Source organism: Vulpes lagopus, chromosome 11 (assembly GCF_018345385.1).
Source record: "Vulpes lagopus strain Blue_001 chromosome 11, ASM1834538v1, whole genome shotgun sequence".
Classification (NCBI taxonomy): domain Eukaryota; kingdom Metazoa; phylum Chordata; class Mammalia; order Carnivora; family Canidae; genus Vulpes; species Vulpes lagopus.
In genome coordinates this window covers 318107-336448 of record NC_054834.1, presented here as the reverse complement: position 1 = coordinate 336448, position 18342 = coordinate 318107, and the positions used below count along the sequence as shown (strand labels likewise).

The following is an 18342-nucleotide window of genomic DNA, read 5'->3' as shown; positions in this document are numbered from 1 at the left end:
CTCTGCGCTCTGCATCGCGTCTGGACGTCTCGTCAGGCCCCGACGGCGACAGCGTCAGCAGCAGGAGCTTGGTGGAGCCCGGCGGCCAGGAGGGGCCAGAGCGCCAGCGTCCGGCCCGAGGTGGGCTCCGGGGCCAGGGCGCCGGCTGGCTGGGGCCCGCACGGCACTCCCTGGGGCTGCAGGTACGCGCAGCAGAGTCGGGGGGCCACGCCAGCCACACGCGCCACGTGCACGTGCCAGCGGCCAGCAGAACCAGGACAACACAAAACCGGGCCGCCTGGAGGAGGCCTGGGCGTGACTCTCCTCCCCGGCGCACACACAGCCCCACGGCCCTGAGGTTGCTGAGGGCAGCCTCTGCCCATGTAAAACCCGGGGCGGGGGGGCTCCAGGGAATCCAGGCTTTAGAAAATGAGCACGGAACTTAATCCACAAACTGAACGGAGGGATCAGGAGCCACTCGCTGCAGGGGAAAGAGATTTCAGATTCATGGAGGCAAAGAAACCCTGACACACGGACACACAGAGGAACAGACAAATCAAAAACACCAAAACAAACAGCCATAACGGCAATTTTGAGGGAAGGGGAGGAATCAAAAGCCAGAGATGCTACAATTCATTAAATATCACGAAATAGGGCAGCCCAGGTGGCCCAGAGGTTTAGTGCCGCCTTCCGCCCAGGGCGTGATCCTGGAGACCCGGGTTTGAGTCCTGCATCAGGCTCCCTGCAGGGAGCCTGCTTCTCCCTCTGCCTGTGTCTCTCCCTCTCTCTGTGTCTCTCATGAATAAATAAAAAATTTAAAAATAAATATTGTTAAATATCCAGTTTTAACCAGAAATTATAACCTACATAATAAACTAGAAATTATTACCAATACGCAGGGGGAAAACCAGCCAGCAGAACCTGTTCCTAAGTGTCCCTAAATGCTACCTTTAGCAGAAAAGAACCTTCAAGTGAAGCCACTCTACGTGTACAAGGCACTAAAGGGAATGATGTTCAAAGAATTTTTAGAAAAATGACAATGATCAACAAATAGAGATCCTAAAGTAGACTGAGACTATTTCTTTTTGAAAAAGGAACAAACGGGGCACCTTGGGGGGCTCAGCCAGTTGAGCATCTGAGTCTTGATTTCAGCTCAGGTCATGATCTCAGGGTCGTGGGTTCGAGCCCTGCATCAGGTTCTGTGCTCAGCAGGGAGTCTGATTAAGATTGTCTTTCTCTCTCTGTCCCTCTACCTCCCACTAAAAATAAATAATTAAACTTTATTTTTTAAGATTTTATTTATCTATTCCCCAGAGACACAGAGAGAGGCAAAGACACAGGCAGAGGGAGAAGCAGGCTCCATGCAGGGAGCCCAACGTGGGACTCGATCCTGGGACCCTGGAATCTCTCCCTCAGCCAAAGGCAGATGCTCAATTGCTGAGCCACCCAGCTGTTTTAATAAATAAGCTTAAAAAAAAAAAAAAGGACCAAATGGAATGTTTTTAGTAGAAGCGAATGATAAATGGAATGAAAATTTCACTACAGGGCCAACAGCAAAATCTGAGCAGCAGAAGAAAGCATAAGTGAACGTGAAGATCGATCAATCAAGATTATGCAATCTGAAAACAGAAAAGTATTTAAAAGAAATGGACGGGGGATCCCTGGGTGGCTCAGCGGTTGAGCACCTGCCTTCAGCCCAGGGCATGACCCTGGGTCCCGGGATCGAGTTCCACATTGGGCTCCCTGCATGGAGCCTGCTTCTCCCTCTGCCTGTGTCTCTCCCTCTCTCTCTGTGTGTGTCTCTCGTGAATAAATAAATATTTTTTAAAAATAAATAAAAACATAAATGGACAGACACCCATAGAGCTGTGGGACACCGTCATACTTACAGAAAGTACCAGCGATAGGAAAGGAAAGATAGAAAGATCCAGAAAAGATACTGGAATGACCACCTGCCAAAACATCCCTGCGTCTATCGAAAAACATTAACCTACGTATTCAAGAAGCACAATGGATGCGAGCAGGGGGGGGGGATGAACAATGAGATCCACGCGTGGACACAGCAACGTTCAACCGTGAAAGCCAAAGGGGAATCCTGCGAGCCACGGGCAGGAGCGACATCAGGATTGCCTCCGGTCACCCTCTAACGGGAAACAGCGCAGCTGTCGAGTTCCCCATCGGGCTCCCCGTTCAGCGCAGTCCGCTTCTCCCCCTGCCCTCCCCGCCCATGTGATCCTGCTCCTTTTCCAAGATAAAAATAGGTGAATCTTAAAAATAAAAAGATGATGTTGGGCAGAGAAGCACAGACACGTGGGGCGCCGGGCAGCTCGCGGCCACCTCCCTCGGCCGCAGCGGTGTCCCGACGACGACGGATGGCGTGGGCCACGGGCTCTGGCCCGGCTGCCCTGCAGCCCTCGCCCCCCCCCAGCCGTGCCCGTGGCTCGGCACCAGCCTGCGGCTCACCTGTGGGAGGTCAGCACCACTGCACAGCCTCTCTGAGCCTCCTGCGTGATCGTATGCCACAGGTGCCGCTTGGAGCAGGGGTCCATCCCAGAGCTGGGCTCATCCTGCGGGAGAGGGCACAGGTGAGGGCTGCGGGGGGTGCCTGGGGACACGCGGGGGCGGGCGGGACCCCGGCTCAGCACGTGCCTGAGCCCCCCTCGGGGTGCGGCAGGGCGGCCACCACCCACGGAGCTTCGGAAAGACGTGCAGGAGCAGAAACGGCGTCCCCCCGTGTAGCGCCAGCAGGTGAAGGGGGGGTTCGTGCAACCTGGGGCTCTCTCCTCCAGTAAACACCCGACCCCTGCACTTGCTGAACCACCTTTGAGAGAAACGGGTTCTGGGCGGCGAGATGCATGTCTGTGCTTTTTGCCGTGGGGGGAACTAAACGCATTTCTCTGAAGAGCTCAGGGTCAGCAAGAAAGAGAAAGTGCACCCCAACAACGGCCCGAGCCGCAAAGCACAGCTGTGCTCCTCTGCAACCGGGTGAGGTCCGTGCACAGCTAGACCAGGGACGGGAGCCAAGCTCACGCAGTGCCCAGCAGCTCGGACGTGTGGCTCGTGTCCCGCCTGCGGCCCCCCGAGCGCCCTCTGCGCCTGGTCGGGAGGGGGACCTCGAGCCACACTTCCAATGCCAGCCGCCGGCTCTACCTCTCGGCCCGCCGTCACCGGCTGACGCTTTCATCCGGCCAAACTGGATTACCGCCAGCTCCCAGGCAGGTCTCGGGCAGCCTGGCCCCAGAGCCGCGGCCCCCATGCCCCACCCCCCCGCCGGTCAAGGGCCCGCGCTCCCGACACGCCCACCAGGAGTCCCCCGAGGGCGGGCGGTCGCAGAGACCGCGGGCGGATGTCAGGCCCGGATTAGCGGTGGGTCCCGCACAGCTGCCGCTAACGGGGACTTGTGTCGGACCTTCAGTGACACACGTAACAGGGACTCGAACCCAGGATCATCGTTTTGGGGACGCCCGGGGGGCTCAGCGGTTGAGCATCTGCCCTTGGCTGGGGTCATGACCCCAGGGTCCCGGGATCGAGTCCCACGTCGGGCTCCCTGCAGGGAGCCTGCTTCTCCCTCTGCCTGTGTCTCTGCCTCTCTCTGTGTCTCATGAATAGATAAAATCTTAAAAAGAAAAGGGATGATCTTTTTGTAAAACTGCAATGCTTTTTTGGATTCTGTTCGGGAACTGTCGTCTCGGGGCAGGAAGTTCCTCAGTTCAGGGAACCAACAGTGCAGACGGGCTCTCCTCCCGGGAGGCTCTGTGAGCTCGGCCGCGTCCCAGGTGGTGGCGCCCAGAGGCCGGGGCCCTCCATCCCCAGAACTCACCAGGAGGAGCAGGTCAGGTGCGCCCAGCAGGGCCAAGGCCGTCGACAGCTTCCGCCTGGTGCCCCCACTGTACGTGGCCACCAGCTGGTGCACGTGGGCTTCCAGGCCTAGACGCTCCACGAGGTCCCCGGCCACCTGCAAGACAGGTGCCGCCCGTGAAGGCAGCCCTCACTGGGCCCGGGCCGGCTCTCGGCCCTGCAGCCACCTTCACCCCCGCCCGCCCCTTCACCCCTGCCCGGCACAGGATGGCGCCTGTGGGCATCTCCGCGTGGGCCGAGCACACCGCCCGGGGCACAGGGGGGCACAGGGGGTGCAGGGGTGGAGACCCGGCCAGCCAGGGTCTGGATGCACAGCCACACGGGCGGGCCCCCTGGGACTTCGGGGCGCAGAGACTTGGGATGAGGGTCCTCGACAGTCACACAGGCAGGAAATGCCCCGTTTCCAGGAAGGAGCCGCTGGGCTCGGGAAGGGGGCGACTGAGACGGAGCTTCCCTCGGGCTTCCCTCGGGCCGCGGCTGGGAAGTGGCTCACGCAGCCTTGAGGATGGGGGGGGGGCCGCGGGCTGGGGTCCTGGCCCCGCACCTGCACGCTCTCGCGCCTCCTCTCCCCTCCCCGGGTCCCCCTTCGCCTGCCCTGCGCCGAGTGCCCGGGGCCCAGCCGGTGGGCGTCTGCCCACGTCCCCTCCTCCCAGTGGCCGTCCGGGGTCCACGCAGCCCCTCTGCTCCACACCCGGCATGACTCCTGCCCCGTACATTTGGCTCGTTCCCGGCCCATCCCCCCAACCCCATGCAGACCTCGGGGGCTGATGCCGAGCACCAGTGGGTTTCCCGCTCCCTCCCCGCAGTATATCCTCTGACTAAAGGGTCAAACTGGACCCTCACGACCGCAGAGACACGGACCCGGCTCTGTCTTGTCCGTGTGGATCTCATCATACAATCAAACTGGCCAAGATCGTGTCTTAACTCAAATTTAGGAGAAGCAGGGAAAAGTCAGTGCCCTGAGTAACTAACAAAATGTAAGACAAAGGGAAAAACATCAAAAAAATAAAATAACAAAATATAAATATATTTACACTGTATGAACTAATATTCATACTTGATTGAATAAACCTGTACAAGTCGGGATAATCCTAATAAGGACAACGACGATGAAACATCCACAACGCCTGGGAGTACCGGCGTGACGTTTCCGCCCCAACAGGAACCGCTCTGCAGCTTTACCGCGCGGCCTCGAGGTGACACCAAGGGCCCGAGGACCCACCTCGTGCGCAGAGAGCGCGAGGCCCCGACCCAGCCGACTTCAGGGTTGCTTGTGCTCCCGGAGCCCGGAAACCGGCCACGTTGCCCCAATTCCACAAAAGGTCACCACCGGGCACCTGGGGGCTCGGCTGGTGACGCGTCTGCCCTCGGCTCAGGTCGTGACCTCAGGGTCCTGGGATCGAGTCCTGCACTGGGGCCCTGCTCGTGGGGAGCCTGCTTCTCCCTCTGCCTGGGTCTCTGCCTCGCTCTGTGTCTCGTGAGTAAATACATAATTTTTTTAAAAAAGATCAAAATGACAAGGAAAAAGGAAGCCCAGGATTGCAGACACGAGCCCGCCCCCAGCTTCCAACCCGGTCCCCATTCCTCCAGCTGTCACTTCTGGCTCCTTCCACCAAAACCTCGGGGCGGAAGAAACCTTGAGGACGAAGGCAAGTGGGAGGAGGAAGCAGCAGGTGGGAGGCGCTGGGGTCACCACCGGGCAGGGCCCTGCGTCCCCTCTCCCCGGGCACCACACCCCAGACACCCCCACCGGCACCGCGCCCGTGGTTCTGGGGCCCGAGCCCCGACGCTGTCGCACTGTGACCCCGGCCACAGGCCACGTCTCTGCCTGAATTGTTTTCTTATAACTTGATGCAAGATTTATTTTTAGATCAGATTCACTGAATTCAGGCTAAAATGGGGAACTACCACACTACGCAGTGTGGACAGTGGGGGAAAAACGGAAAATCATCACATCGACGGACTAAGCCTAATTCAGGCCAAATGAATACAGCGTATCTTCAGCATTAAGTGAAGTTCTGGGGGTTCCGGGGAGGGGAAGAGGAGGAGGAGGACACACAGACAACCCCAGGGCCTGGGCCACCGTGAGCTGGGACCCCCGGGGGCTGACGGGCCTGGGCGCAGGGGGGGCGGGAGGGTGCAAGGGCGGTCAGGAGGGACCGGGGGTGCGGGAGGGGTGCGAGGGGCGGTCAGGATGGCAGGTGCAGGGGGTGCGGGAGGGGTGCGAGGGGCGGTCAGGATGGCAGGTGCAGGGGGTGCGGGAGGGGTGCGAGGGGCGGTCAGGATGGCAGGTGCAGGGGGTGCGGGAGGGGTGCGAGGGGCGGTCAGGATGGCAGGTGCAGGGGGTGCGGGAGGGGTGCGAGGGGCGGTCAGGATGGCAGGTGCAGGGGGTGCGGGAGGGGTGCGAGGGGCGGTCAGGATGGCAGGTGCCGGGGGTGCGGGAGGGGTGCGAGGGGCGGTCAGGATGGCAGGTGCAGGGGGTGCGGGAGGGGTGCGAGGGGCGGTCAGGATGGCAGGTGCCGGGGGTGCGGGAGGGGTGCAGGGGCGGTCAGGATGGCAGGTGCCGGGGGTGCGGGAGGGGTGCGAGGGGCGGTCAGGATGGCAGGTGCAGGGGGTGCGGGAGGGGTGCGAGGGGCGGTCAGGATGGCAGGTGCCGGGGGTGCGGGAGGGGTGCGAGGGGCGGTCAGGATGGCAGGTGCCGGGGGTGCGGGAGGGGTGCAGGGGCGGTCAGGATGGCAGGTGCAGGGGGTGCGGGAGGGGTGCGAGGGGCGGTCAGGATGGCAGGTGCAGGGGGTGCGGGAGGGGTGCGAGGGGCGGTCAGGATGGCAGGTGCCGGGGGTGCGGGAGGGGTGCGAGGGGCGGTCAGGATGGCAGGTGCCGGGGGTGCGGGAGGGGTGCGAGGGGCGGTCAGGATGGCAGGTGCAGGGGGTGCGGGAGGGGTGCGAGGGGCGGTCAGGATGGCAGGTGCAGGGGGTGCGGGAGGGGTGCGAGGGGCGGTCAGGATGGCAGGTGCAGGGGGTGCGGGAGGGGTGCGAGGGGCGGTCAGGATGGCAGGTGCAGGGGGTGCGGGAGGGGTGCGAGGGGCGGTCAGGATGGCAGGTGCAGGGGGTGCGGGAGGGGTGCGAGGGGCGGTCAGGATGGCAGGTGCAGGGGGTGCGGAGGGTGGTCAGGATGGCAGGTGCCGGGGGTGCGGGAGGGGTGCCAGGGGCGGTCAGGATGGCAGGTGCAGGGGGTGCGGGAGGGGTGCGAGGGGCGGTCAGGATGGCAGGTGCCGGGGGTGCGGGAGGGGTGCCAGGGGCGGTCAGGATGGCAGGTGCAGGGGGTGCGGGAGGGGTGCGAGGGGCGGTCAGGAGGGGCCTCCCGCAGGTGCAGGTGCAGGTGCATCCTCCTCTAGAACCACAGTGGACACCCCCGCGGCTGCCCAGGTCGCTGAAGGCAGGTGCCAGCCCGCAGGAGGGAACCCAGGTGGGGGCAGATATGCCAGGAAGGCATCCCGGGGCGAGGAGGAACCCCAGTTCCCTGTGATCAGAGGGGCCGCGGTTCAGGTTCAGCCCTGAGGGGCTCCTGGTCCCGGGACGGGCTTGGGACCCCGGGTGGAGGGGCCACAAGGTGACTGCACGTCGTCTCCACTCTCTAGGCCACCGAAGGGCCGTAGAAACAAGGCCGGGCCACCCGGGGCACCAGAAGCCCCGCGGAACCCAGTGAGCAGCCTGCACGTGCTCGGCACCCGGGTGGCGTCTTCCCCCGGACGCGCGTGGGCACCGGTTTATAGGATTGGAAGGGAAACCCGGCCGCTACCTGCAGCTCAGCTCCCCGTGTGCAAGCCAGGGAACAAGAGTGGCCCGTGGGTCATGGGACGGCCGCTCAGAACAGCCGCTGTGCCCCGAGACCCGGGCAGCCTGTGTTGGTCGTTTTCTAAGAGCCCCTCCTGGTCACCGAGCCGAGAAGCCGCGGGACCCACGTGGCCGCTCTGGTTCCCGGATTTCTGAGGCTGAGGACGGGGCGGGACCCGGTCAGGGGAGCTAACTCGCCCGGGGTGGGGGGGGGTGCCCCGACGGCTCAGGAGGCCAGGCCCCCGTCCCGTCCGGCAGCGTTACCACAACCTCCGGGATGGTTCCCTGACCCAGCCTGCGCCCAGAGGCCGGGGGGTGCCGGGCTGGCCCTGCAGCGGGACTCTGCGGGGCGCGGGGTGCTGAGGCCCTGCCGACCTCAAGCCTCCTTCATCCGGACGAGGCAGGGCTGATGGGGACAGACGGCCCTCGAACGCGGGCTCCGATCGGCGTTGGGCTCCCACAGCCGCCCAGCCGGGATGAGCGGACCCAGGGTAGTGGGGTGACGGCCGGCCCCGCAGCCCGAGGGCCCGACTTACAGAGGGAGCACCGGGAGGGAGCACCAGGACGTGCGGAGGCCAAGCGCGTCTGCATCCTCTGGGGCCCGGGCCGGGCGGCAGGGCAGGGGCCACCCAGTCCCCGGGAGGGCCTCCTTCCAGCAGCCCGCCCCGCGCCTCGGCCGCGGCCCTTACGGAGGGGGGGCATGATGTTTGCTCCCGAATAGAAGGGCCCTGAGGGGGGAGGCGCACAGAGACCAGACGAGCCCGCGAACGTCAGCCTCCCCCAAGAGGCCGAGGCGCTCGGCTCGTGACCGAACCCAAGACACCCCAGTTCCCTGTGATCAGAGGGGCCGGGGTTCAGGTTCAGCCGCGAGGGGCTCCTGGTCCAGGGGCCGCAGAGCGCGCTGCACCTGCAGGGGCCCAGGGCACCTTACCTGGGGGATGCTCGGGCTGGGAACCCCGCGGAGGCGGCAGTAGTAGTCCAGGTGCTCCCAGCCGGTCAGCAGCTCGTCCAGGGCGTCCTGCTGCGGGCAGTAGCCGATGCGGAGCCCCGCCGCGCCCGCCGCGCCCAGGTTCAGCAGTTCTCTGCCAACACACACGGCCGCACCATCCAAACCCGGCTCTGCGGGCCCGGCCCCTCCCGCACCCGGCCCGGCCCGGCCCGGCCCGGCAGGAGCTCGGCGGCCCCGCGGGGAGCCGCTACCCGGCGTCTGGGCCGGCGGGACACCCACACGGGGCGCCTGGGTGGCAGCCCAGGCTCGGCCTCCAGTGGCACTCGGGGTCGCGGACACGGACCCGAGCGCCCCCCGGTCAGGCCTTTAAGAAGCCCACGCTCCTGGCGCCGTACGCTGCTCCCTCTGAACATCCGAAAACGTCTCCTGAAACGAAGACTCACGGTCACGGCTCAGTGACCTCCACCCCTGAACCTGGGGCCGAGCCCATGTTGGCCCTGCTCCACGGGGAACTGCCCTCCCCCCGTCCGCCCTGTGCACACACACGCTCACTCTCTCGCTCTCTGAGTAAATAAAATCTTAAAAAAAAAAAAAAAAAAAACCTCATGACTGTAAAGCCTGAAAGCATTCCACACAGGAAAAGGTCTATTTCCTAAATGAAAAAAAAAAAAAAAGTCATTTTTGAGAAATCATTATTGCTACAGGTGCTACTATTGGGATCTCCCAAAAAGTGAAGCCGTTCCCTTCATTTGATGACTATCAGTATTTTTAACTAAAGTGGCATAAGCACCTGGGAACAAGGAAACGACACAAGAAAACCCGGCTTTGCGTAATTCTTCGTTGCAAACCTTGCTTCGTTTTCTCTGCTTCTTGCAAACCTCACGCCCTCCAACTCCTTCCTCTCTATTTCCTGTAGCAAACAGCTGCTTCCAGCCTGACTTTTGCTGATCTGTGGAATTTTTTTTTCGTTCTTCTTCTTTTTTTTCTTTTTTAGTTCGGACACATTCCGGAATTTTCTCCATTGGTGGATTTTAAGAGACTTTAAAAGACACGTATCAGTGGGAGGCTTTCTCGGCAACTTTACCCTGAATATCAGAATTTTGTGAATTAATAACATACAGTTGACGCTGGGCAACACGGGGTGTTAGGGACGCTGACCCCGAGCCACAGAAACTCCACGTGTCATTGTGGGCCCCCAAAGCTGAAGCGCCGACGGCCGCGTATCGACAGGAAGCCTCGGATCCACGTGTGCTCTGCGTGCTGCGCGGAGTTTATCCCGCGTCCTTAAACTAGAGAAAATAAGAGGCTCCGAAGAAAACCCTAAGGAAGACAAGACACCCTCAGTCCTGGAAACTGAGGAGCAAGAATCCGTGCCCGCGGCCGCGGCAGGCCTGGAGCATCGGGCTCCGTTTTGAACCTCGGCCTCTGGAGCAACGTCACTCGGCGAGTTTTGCTTTCTCTCGTTTTTCCTACTCTGCTATTTTCCACGGCGGTAAAATGCACACGACATAGAAGGAATCGTTTGGGTGAGACCCGGCGGCTCCAAGGACACGCCGGGCACTGCGCCGTCACTGCCACCCAAGCCGCCCCAAGGCCCCGCACCCAGAAACCGGTCACGGGCCCAGGCCCGCCCCCGTGGACTTGCCCGCCCCAGGCGCCCGCAGAGCCGGACGATCCAGGGGACGACGGCAGCGGCTCGGTGTCTGGGCTCGCCGTCAAGGTCCACGACCGTTTCCACTTCCGTCCCCCGCCGGCCATGTGCACAGTCACGTTTGGGGACCCCCATCGGCGTTTCAGAGCCGGCAAAACAAGGCCGCGTGTCCCCACGACCCCCGAGCGAGCGGAACGGCCGGTGCCGACCACTGTGCCGCCCGCTCGGCGTCTCCCGCGGTTTCCTCTTTTTTGCATTCTGCGGCCTGAGGCAGAGAGAGGGAGCCGCGGAGGAGAGGCAGAGGGGCGGTGGGCTCCCGTTAATAGGGACCCAGCTGCAGCGCAGCGCCCGGATTGCAGGAACCCCAGCTGGGCTCCCCTGCAGCGGCTCCCCGGGACCATCCGGCTCGGCCGAGCATCCGCGTGGGGACCGTCACTCAAGCCCTCACCGCCCATCAGGGCTCACCGGTGACACGTACGTCAAGGTCTTCGCATCGCGTGTCAACAGCATCAGGGAGAACCTGGCCTCGCCCCGGGACCCGTCTGGGGGCACCTGGGTTGAGCGTTGCCTTCAGCTCAGGTCATGATCCTGGGGTCGTGGGATCGAGGCCCACGTCAGGCTCCCTGCTCCGCGGGGCCTCTGCTTCTCCCTCTGCTCCCCCCGTCCTGTGTGGGGTCTGTCCGTCTCCCTCTCTCGAATAAATACATAAAATCTTTTTAAAAATCCTATAAATGTCCATCCGATCCAGTTGGCCAATGGCTGCTTGGTTCAGCAACACCTGCCCGCCCGCCCCCCGGGGGATGTGTCCGCTCCTGGAAGGGGAGCGCCGACGTCTCCCACTGCAGCCCTGGAGGCGCCTTCTCCCCTTCGGCTCCACCGGCTCTCCCCAGGGATCCCGCACGCCGCGCTGGGCTTCACACTTTAGGGGCTGCTACATCCTTGGGCAGAACTGGCTCCTCTCTCCCTATGCAATGTCCCACTTCATTCCTAACGATTTTATCCTTTTTGCCCCAAAGTCTGCTCTGTCTCAATTATCATGGCTACTCGAGCTTTCCTTTGATGAATGTCAGCACCATGTATCTTTCTTTTCACCGTTACACTTGATCTATCCGGGTCTTTACATTTAAAGTGGGATCTGGGGCACCTGGTGGCCAAGCGTGCTGGGCATCCACCTCGTGCTCTCAGCTGCAGGCTTGATCTCAGGGTGCCGGGTTCAAACCCCACATTGGGCTCCAAGCTGGGTGTGGAGCCTACTTAAAAATAAATAAATAAAATTTATTTTTAATAAGTGGGATTCTTTCAAAAAACAAAGAGCTAGGGCAGCTCTGGTGGCTCAGCCGTTTAGTGCCACCTTCGGCCCAGGGCGTGACCCCAGGTCCCGGGATCGAGTCCCACGTCGGTCTCCGTGCATGGAGCCTGCTTCTCCCTCTGCCTGTGTCTCTGCCTCTCTCTCTCTCTTTCTGTCTCTATCTCTCATGAATAAATACATACATAAAATCTTAAAAAAAAAACACACACACACACACAGAGCTGGATCCTGTTTCTTTATCCACTCTGGGAGTTTCTGCCTTTCAATTGGTGATGTTTCACCAGTTATATTTACACCATTTCATTTAAACTGATTCTTGATACACCTGGATTATATCTGCTGTATTTGTAATGATTTTCTATTCGTTGCCCTTGTTTCTCTCTCTTTTTCTGCCTCGTCTAGTTTTAGTTGGGCATTTTATACGATTTCATTTTCCCTCCATTCCTAGAATATCTTTGTACTTCTTTTTAAATTTTTTTGTTGTTAGGGTGCCTGGGTGGCTCAGTCGGTTGAACTTCCGACTCTTGATTCTGGCTCAGGTCGTGATGTCAGGGTCATGAGATGGAGCTTCCCGTCAGGCTCTACACACAGCAGGGTCTTCCTGAGCTTCTCTCTCCCTCTCCCACTGTTCCTCCCCCCGATCCCCATCTCTCACTCAAATAAATAAAATCTTTACATTTCTTTGTTTGTTGTTCTAGAGGTCACAATATACATTTACGACTGTTCCAAGTCTACTTTTGAATAACAATAAACTGGAAGTATCTTAATAACAGAATATTCTCAATTTCTCCACCACCATTCATGTCCCTTAGCCATCAGTCACAGCAGCTGGATACGGTGTTGCCATTATCATTGAGCACTGGGTGTTATACTATATGTTGGCAAATCGAGCTCCAATAAAAAAAATTTTTAAAAAAACTCTTATAAGATTGATGAAAAATAATACGTAAAAATTAAAAATATAATAATGTTTTATCTTCAATGATTCCTTCTCTAATATATTGGTTGGATGCAGAAAAATTGAAACTGTCACACACTTATGTTCAAGGTATCAAATAGTATAGATACCATGAAACACGGTATGGCATTTATATAAGAAAAGTAAATAAAAACAGAGCGGCCATAGGATTCGGTGATTCTACTTCTGGGTATACACTCGAAAGATCGGGAAGTAATAATGCAAACACATTCATACAGCAAATCACAGCAGCATCATTCACAGGAGCTGAAAGGTGAATAGCCCAAGTGTCCACTGATGGATTGATAAACAAAACATGGCATACACGTATATACACACAGAATAGTATTCATCCTTAGGAAAAAAAAAACTCTCATACAGATGGCAAGGGAAACGAAGGCAAAACCATACTATTGAGACTACACTAAAATAAAAAGGTTTTGCACAGCAAAGGAAATGATAAAGCAAAAAGCAGCCTAGTGAATAGAAGAAGGTACTTGCAAATAACATAACTGATAGAGGATTAGTATTCAAATACATAAAGAATTTCTATAACTCAATACCAAAAAAAACCCCAAATAATCTAATTAAAAATTGGCAGAGGATGTGAATAGACATTTTTTCAGATAAGACATACAGATGGCAACAGACATATGAATAGACGCTCAATGTCACTCATCATCAGGGAAATGCAAAAGAAGCCACCAGGTGGTATCACCCCACACCTGTCAGACGGCTAAAATCAACCACAGGTGTTGGCAGGGAGGTGGAGGAAAGGGAACCCTCATCCACTAGTGGTTAATGGGAGTGCAAACTGGTACAGCCGCTGTGGGGAACAGGATGGAAGGTCCTCAAAAGGTTCAAAATAGGGCTACCCTACAACCCAGCAGCTGGACTACCAGGTATTTATCCAAAAGACACAAAGATACTGACCTGAAGAGGCACCTGCACCCAGGGTTTATAGCAACACTATCAACAACAGCCAAACTATGGAGAGAGCCCAAGTGTCCCCCGAGAGATGAACGGACAAAGAGAAGGTAGTAGAAGCATATGCAGTGGACTGTTACTCGGGCTTCAAAAAAGAATGAGATCTTGACATTTGCAAGGATGTGGATGGAGCTAGAGGGTGTTATGCTGAGTGAAATGAGTCAGAAGGACAAATACCAGAGGGTTTCACTCAGATGTGGAATTTAAGACAAAACAGGTGAGCAGAGGGAGAAAAAAGAGAGAGAAAAAACAGAAAACAGACTCTTAATGACAGATAACACACAGAGGGGTGAAGGAGGGAGGTGGGTGGGGGCCGGGCTAGATGGGTGGTGGGTAACAAGGAGGGCACTTGTGAGGAGCGCTGGGTGTTGTCTGTAAGTGATGAATCACTAAATTCTACTCCTGAAACTAATATCACACTGTATGTTAAAAAACTAGAATTTATTTATTTTTTAATTTATTTTTATTCTTTTAGTAACTAGAATTTAAATACAAACTTGAAACTACAAAAAATAATAAATTTTTAAAAATTTAAAAAAAAATTTAAAAACCACCAAAAGTACTAAAAGGCATCCTATGCAAAATGGTGAAAATTTTTGTAAATCATGTATCTAATAATATGCTTGTTCTGGAATCTAATAAATAACGCTTATGACTCAGTAATAAAGATGCACGTAACCCAACTTTTTTTAAATGGGCAAAGTATGTGAATATACATTTCTCCGAAGATGCACAAACAGCCAAAAGGCATAGAAAAATATGGTTAGTAAAAAATATGGTTAGTACCGTTAAGTCATTAGAGAAATTCAGGGAAGCACCACCCCCTACCCTCTAGGACGGCTGCGATCCAACAGGGACGCGACACGTATTTGTGAGGATGTGGAAATATGGTGACCTTACTGGCCTCCTGTTGGCGACATAAAATAGGGCGCGGTTTTAGCAAAACAGCTTGCAGGGGCGCCTGGGGGGCTCATCAGGGCTTCACCGACTCCGTCACTCTGGTGCCCACGTATGATCCCACTGAAGGAAAGTTTACAAACGAGGCTAATCCATGATGACAAGTCACCACAGTCTCCTCTTGACGGGGAGAGATCACGAGGGGGGCTTCTGGGTCCCGGCAACGGTCTGCCTTAGGGATGCTAACGGGGATGGACGAGCAGAAGAAAAAAATTCATCAAGCCTTATAGTCACGATTTTTAGCTGTTTTACATCCCAATTTAAAGTTCACATTTTAAAAAGGGTTTATCCGCACTTGCTGATTTATAAAACTCCCTGCGCCAGTTTTAGCATTTCAGAATGTTTATCTGGGTTCTGCTGAGACGAGCTTTCCTGGTCTCCTAGCAGCTCTGCCCAAGTTGACTAGCTCTGTGGCAATTTAAATGTACGAAACTTGTATTTATTCATTTTTAAAGATTTGAGAGAGAGAGAATATGAGTGGGGAGGGGGCAGAGGCAGAGGGAGGAGCAGACTCCTCACTGCGGAGGGAACCCAGCGATGTAGGGCTGGATCCCAGGACCCCGGGATCACGACCTGAGCCACAGGCAGGTGCTTAACCCACGGAGCCCCCCAGGTGCCCCAAACTTATATTTAAACAGCACAAGCCATATAAAGACATGGGGGATCTATTTAAATGATCGTTCTCATGGCTCAGTGGCCCAGGCCGCTCCTGCCTCTGCAATGCTTGCACCATGCGTGTCCCCTCCCAGGTGGGATCTCTGGGCTTCAGAGGAGGTCACTAACGGCAGCCGGGGAGGGCTCTAGCCACGGAAAGAGGATGCTTGTCCATCTGTCTTCGGGACTACTCACCACCCAGGTCATGAATGGCCTCCTCCTTCTAGTGACGCGGGAGCCACATTTTTAAATCACGGACAAGATTTCACACTGGAGTGGGACGAAGAGCCTCTTCTGCGGGTCGTGCACGTAAAACACTTGCACGCGCTCAGAGTTAGACGGAAACCACCTCGCCTGATCCTGCACGTCAGGGATCCCTCGGTTCTGCGCCGTTGACCACGCACGGACGTCCGGCGCGGCGGGTGGCGGGGTCCACGGTCTGCGGAAAGGAGCCGGGGCCGCCGAGCCGGAGTGGGGCCAGGCCTTCAAAGAGCTTTAAGGACCTGTTGAGTCGAAGCATCCCGTGGCCTCTGTAGCTCCGCTTTATTAGCTCAAAGACCTGCTGCTCTGGGAGTAGCTAAATGCTTATCGAAACGTAGGAGAAGAGAATTCTCTGGAGAGATCAACGGATACCTCGGAGTTGAGGTCACAGGACCCATTTCAATGGCGCTGTCACAAGGGAGACGGAGACTGGACGTAGGCTGAGCCCCGGAGGTCAGCCTGGCAAAGGTCATGTGATAATGAGGCTCTGGGGTGAGGTGAGTTCGCCCTCCCCGACCTGGCGGGAGGCCAGCCCGGGACGATGGATCTCAAGCAGGGGTGATGCCAACGGGGCGCCGCCTGCCCCAGGCCCCAGGCCCCGGGCCGCCCACCTCCCAGTCCACACACGGCTGCACCGCCGCACGCTGATGCCTCAGCGCCTCTTGCAAAGGCAAGACGTTTTCCCGCTGAGGATTTGACACAAAAACAAACTTCGAATGGCTTTTATGGTGACGCGTGCTGACCAGCTTTCCCCCCCCCCCCCCCCGTCTCTTCGTTTGATGATGCAACACAGCAAGGAATTCTGAAGACTAAACAAAACGCGTGGCGCCTTCTGAGAGGCCGCGGCCAAGCCAACGCTTCAATACTGAGAGTTAGCCTGGTTCCGCTGCTCGCCCACCCTGACTCCCCTCCTGCCACCAGCAGGCCACAAGCGGCCGAGGCAGAAGGAGCCAACACAGACCCCTTCCGTGGCCCTGGCGGATTCACTTCCAAGGCAGGTTTTTAAACCCGTTTGCCTTCAAACTGCTCCATGTTTTCCTGCCACCATCCACACGTCACCGCAGGGTTGACCTGCTAACGCACCCCACGGCCTCTGCCCAGGTCACAACGGGTCAGTCCCTGAGTAACTGGATGTCCGTGAACTGCTCCCATCGGGTCAGGAGGAGCCCCCGTGCCCGAGAGCAAAGCCAGAACTGGATGTGCGCCCTCCACAGTGGCCGCACGTGGGTGTGGAAACGACGTCGTGCCGCCACGTTGCGTGTTTCTTAAACGTGGGTCAATAGGCTCTTTCCTCCTCTTCTGAGGGCTAGACTGAGTTCATTCTCCGGGTTTAACCCTATGCACACTGAATTTTACCATCTACGCTCTTATAAATGACACATGAAATACAAGTGCAGGTGTCAGCATGTTTAGAAACATTCTTGGGAGAAACCAAGTCTTCAAATCAACGTAAGAGGTCAATACTGACCGGTACATGGGTTAGGGTGGTCATCCACGTACGTGACCACCTCTCAGCAGTCCTTACATCCGCCCGTCACAGCCGTAACTGAGCGAGGCTGGTCATCAGCCCCACCGAATCCGGCCTTTTCCTTTTCTTTCCATCCCCAAATGTTAAAGAGAAGGTGGAAGGGAACACATGCTGGGAATCTGGGGACTCGGTCACCGCTAACTTCACACTATGTGACTCAGGCGAGTCCTTCGCCTGCCCGGCCTCGGGCTCTTCACCCGTGAGAGGAAGAGGGTGAGTCACTCATTGAGGAGCTACTATGTACATCTTCACAGAGCTCGTGATCCAACAGACCTACCGATGGGAAGTGAAACACAATGTGACAGGATATTTTAACGGCGATGTGGTCAAGCGTCATGTGGGATGGAGTGAGAATAACTCTGTCTTCCCAATGGGTGGCTGTAGACCTGTCCGCACTGGACACGGCTGGACAGCTGGAGCTCCCCAGGTGAAAGGAGCACGCGGGAGCATAGAAATGGGGCCGGAGGAGGAAGAAAGAGTATCACGGGCATCGGAGGTCCTATGCGATGCTGGGGAGGGCTTGGGTGCCGTGCAGGGAAGGCACCTGCAGTCAACGGGTGCCCAAGGGGGCCTCGTACGGAGAGCTGAGCAGCTTAGACAACATAGGAACCCTGATGTTCACCAGAAGCTCCTATCTGAACCTTCACACAGCTCGACAGATAACCTCTATGTTTGAGGTTGCTTCTGACAACCTTTGGACAAAGGAAATCGCGTGCATCGAGCTGGTGTTCCTATCACCCCGGCCCCCAGCGGCCCATTTTATTAATTAAAGAAAATAGGGCTCCGTGTTGGAACAACCTCCGGAGAAAAGGATTCTAAATTTACGAAGACCTCGACCTGGCTTTTGTGTTTTTTTTTTTTAATAGTCCTTTTTTTTTTAATTTTTATTTATTTATGACAGCCACACAGAGAGAGAGAGAGAGAGGCAGAGACACAGGCAGAGGGAGAAGCAGGCTCCATGCACCGGGAGCCCGACGTGGGATTCAATCCCGGGTCTCCAGGATCGCGCCCTGGGCCAAAGGCAGGCGCCAAACCGCTGCGCCACCCAGGGATCCCTGGCTTTTGTGTTTAAATGTCCAGGAAAGGAGAGCAATTGCCTCCAATATTCGTCTTCAGCGAACATTATCCTTTGATTAACAAAACGCTTAGGGACGTACATCTGCCAGGGGATTTTCAGTTTTTCTAATATCACTTTGTAATGAAACAAATGGATAATGCAGGATGGCTTAATCCCCCTGGTCCGTCAGTACAGGAGCCGATGTGTACTGGTGGGGGATAAAGCCCCAGAAGAAATGATGAATTAAGCACCACACACTGTGGGAGAGGTCAGCAGTTCTTGACATAATGAGTGAATTTTCCATTAAAAAAAGAAATGACAGGGGCAGCTGGGCTCAGTTGGTTACGCATCCCACTCCTGA

The 18342-nt window shown here is 56.9% G+C and overlaps 1 protein-coding gene across 1 annotated transcript in view; it reads right to left on the bottom strand.

Moving 5' to 3' along the window:
- Positions 1 to 18342, bottom strand: part of ABCA13 (ATP binding cassette subfamily A member 13) — a 240985-nt gene that overhangs the window by 16915 nt on the left and 205728 nt on the right. Inside the window, exons 59-61 of the mRNA XM_041773932.1 lie at positions 8602 to 8752; positions 3800 to 3934; positions 2443 to 2546 (exon numbers count right to left, since the gene is read on the bottom strand). Of these exons, the coding sequence (XP_041629866.1) occupies positions 2443 to 2546; positions 3800 to 3934; positions 8602 to 8752 (390 nt within the window). The remainder of the gene's footprint in view (positions 1 to 2442; positions 2547 to 3799; positions 3935 to 8601; positions 8753 to 18342) is intronic.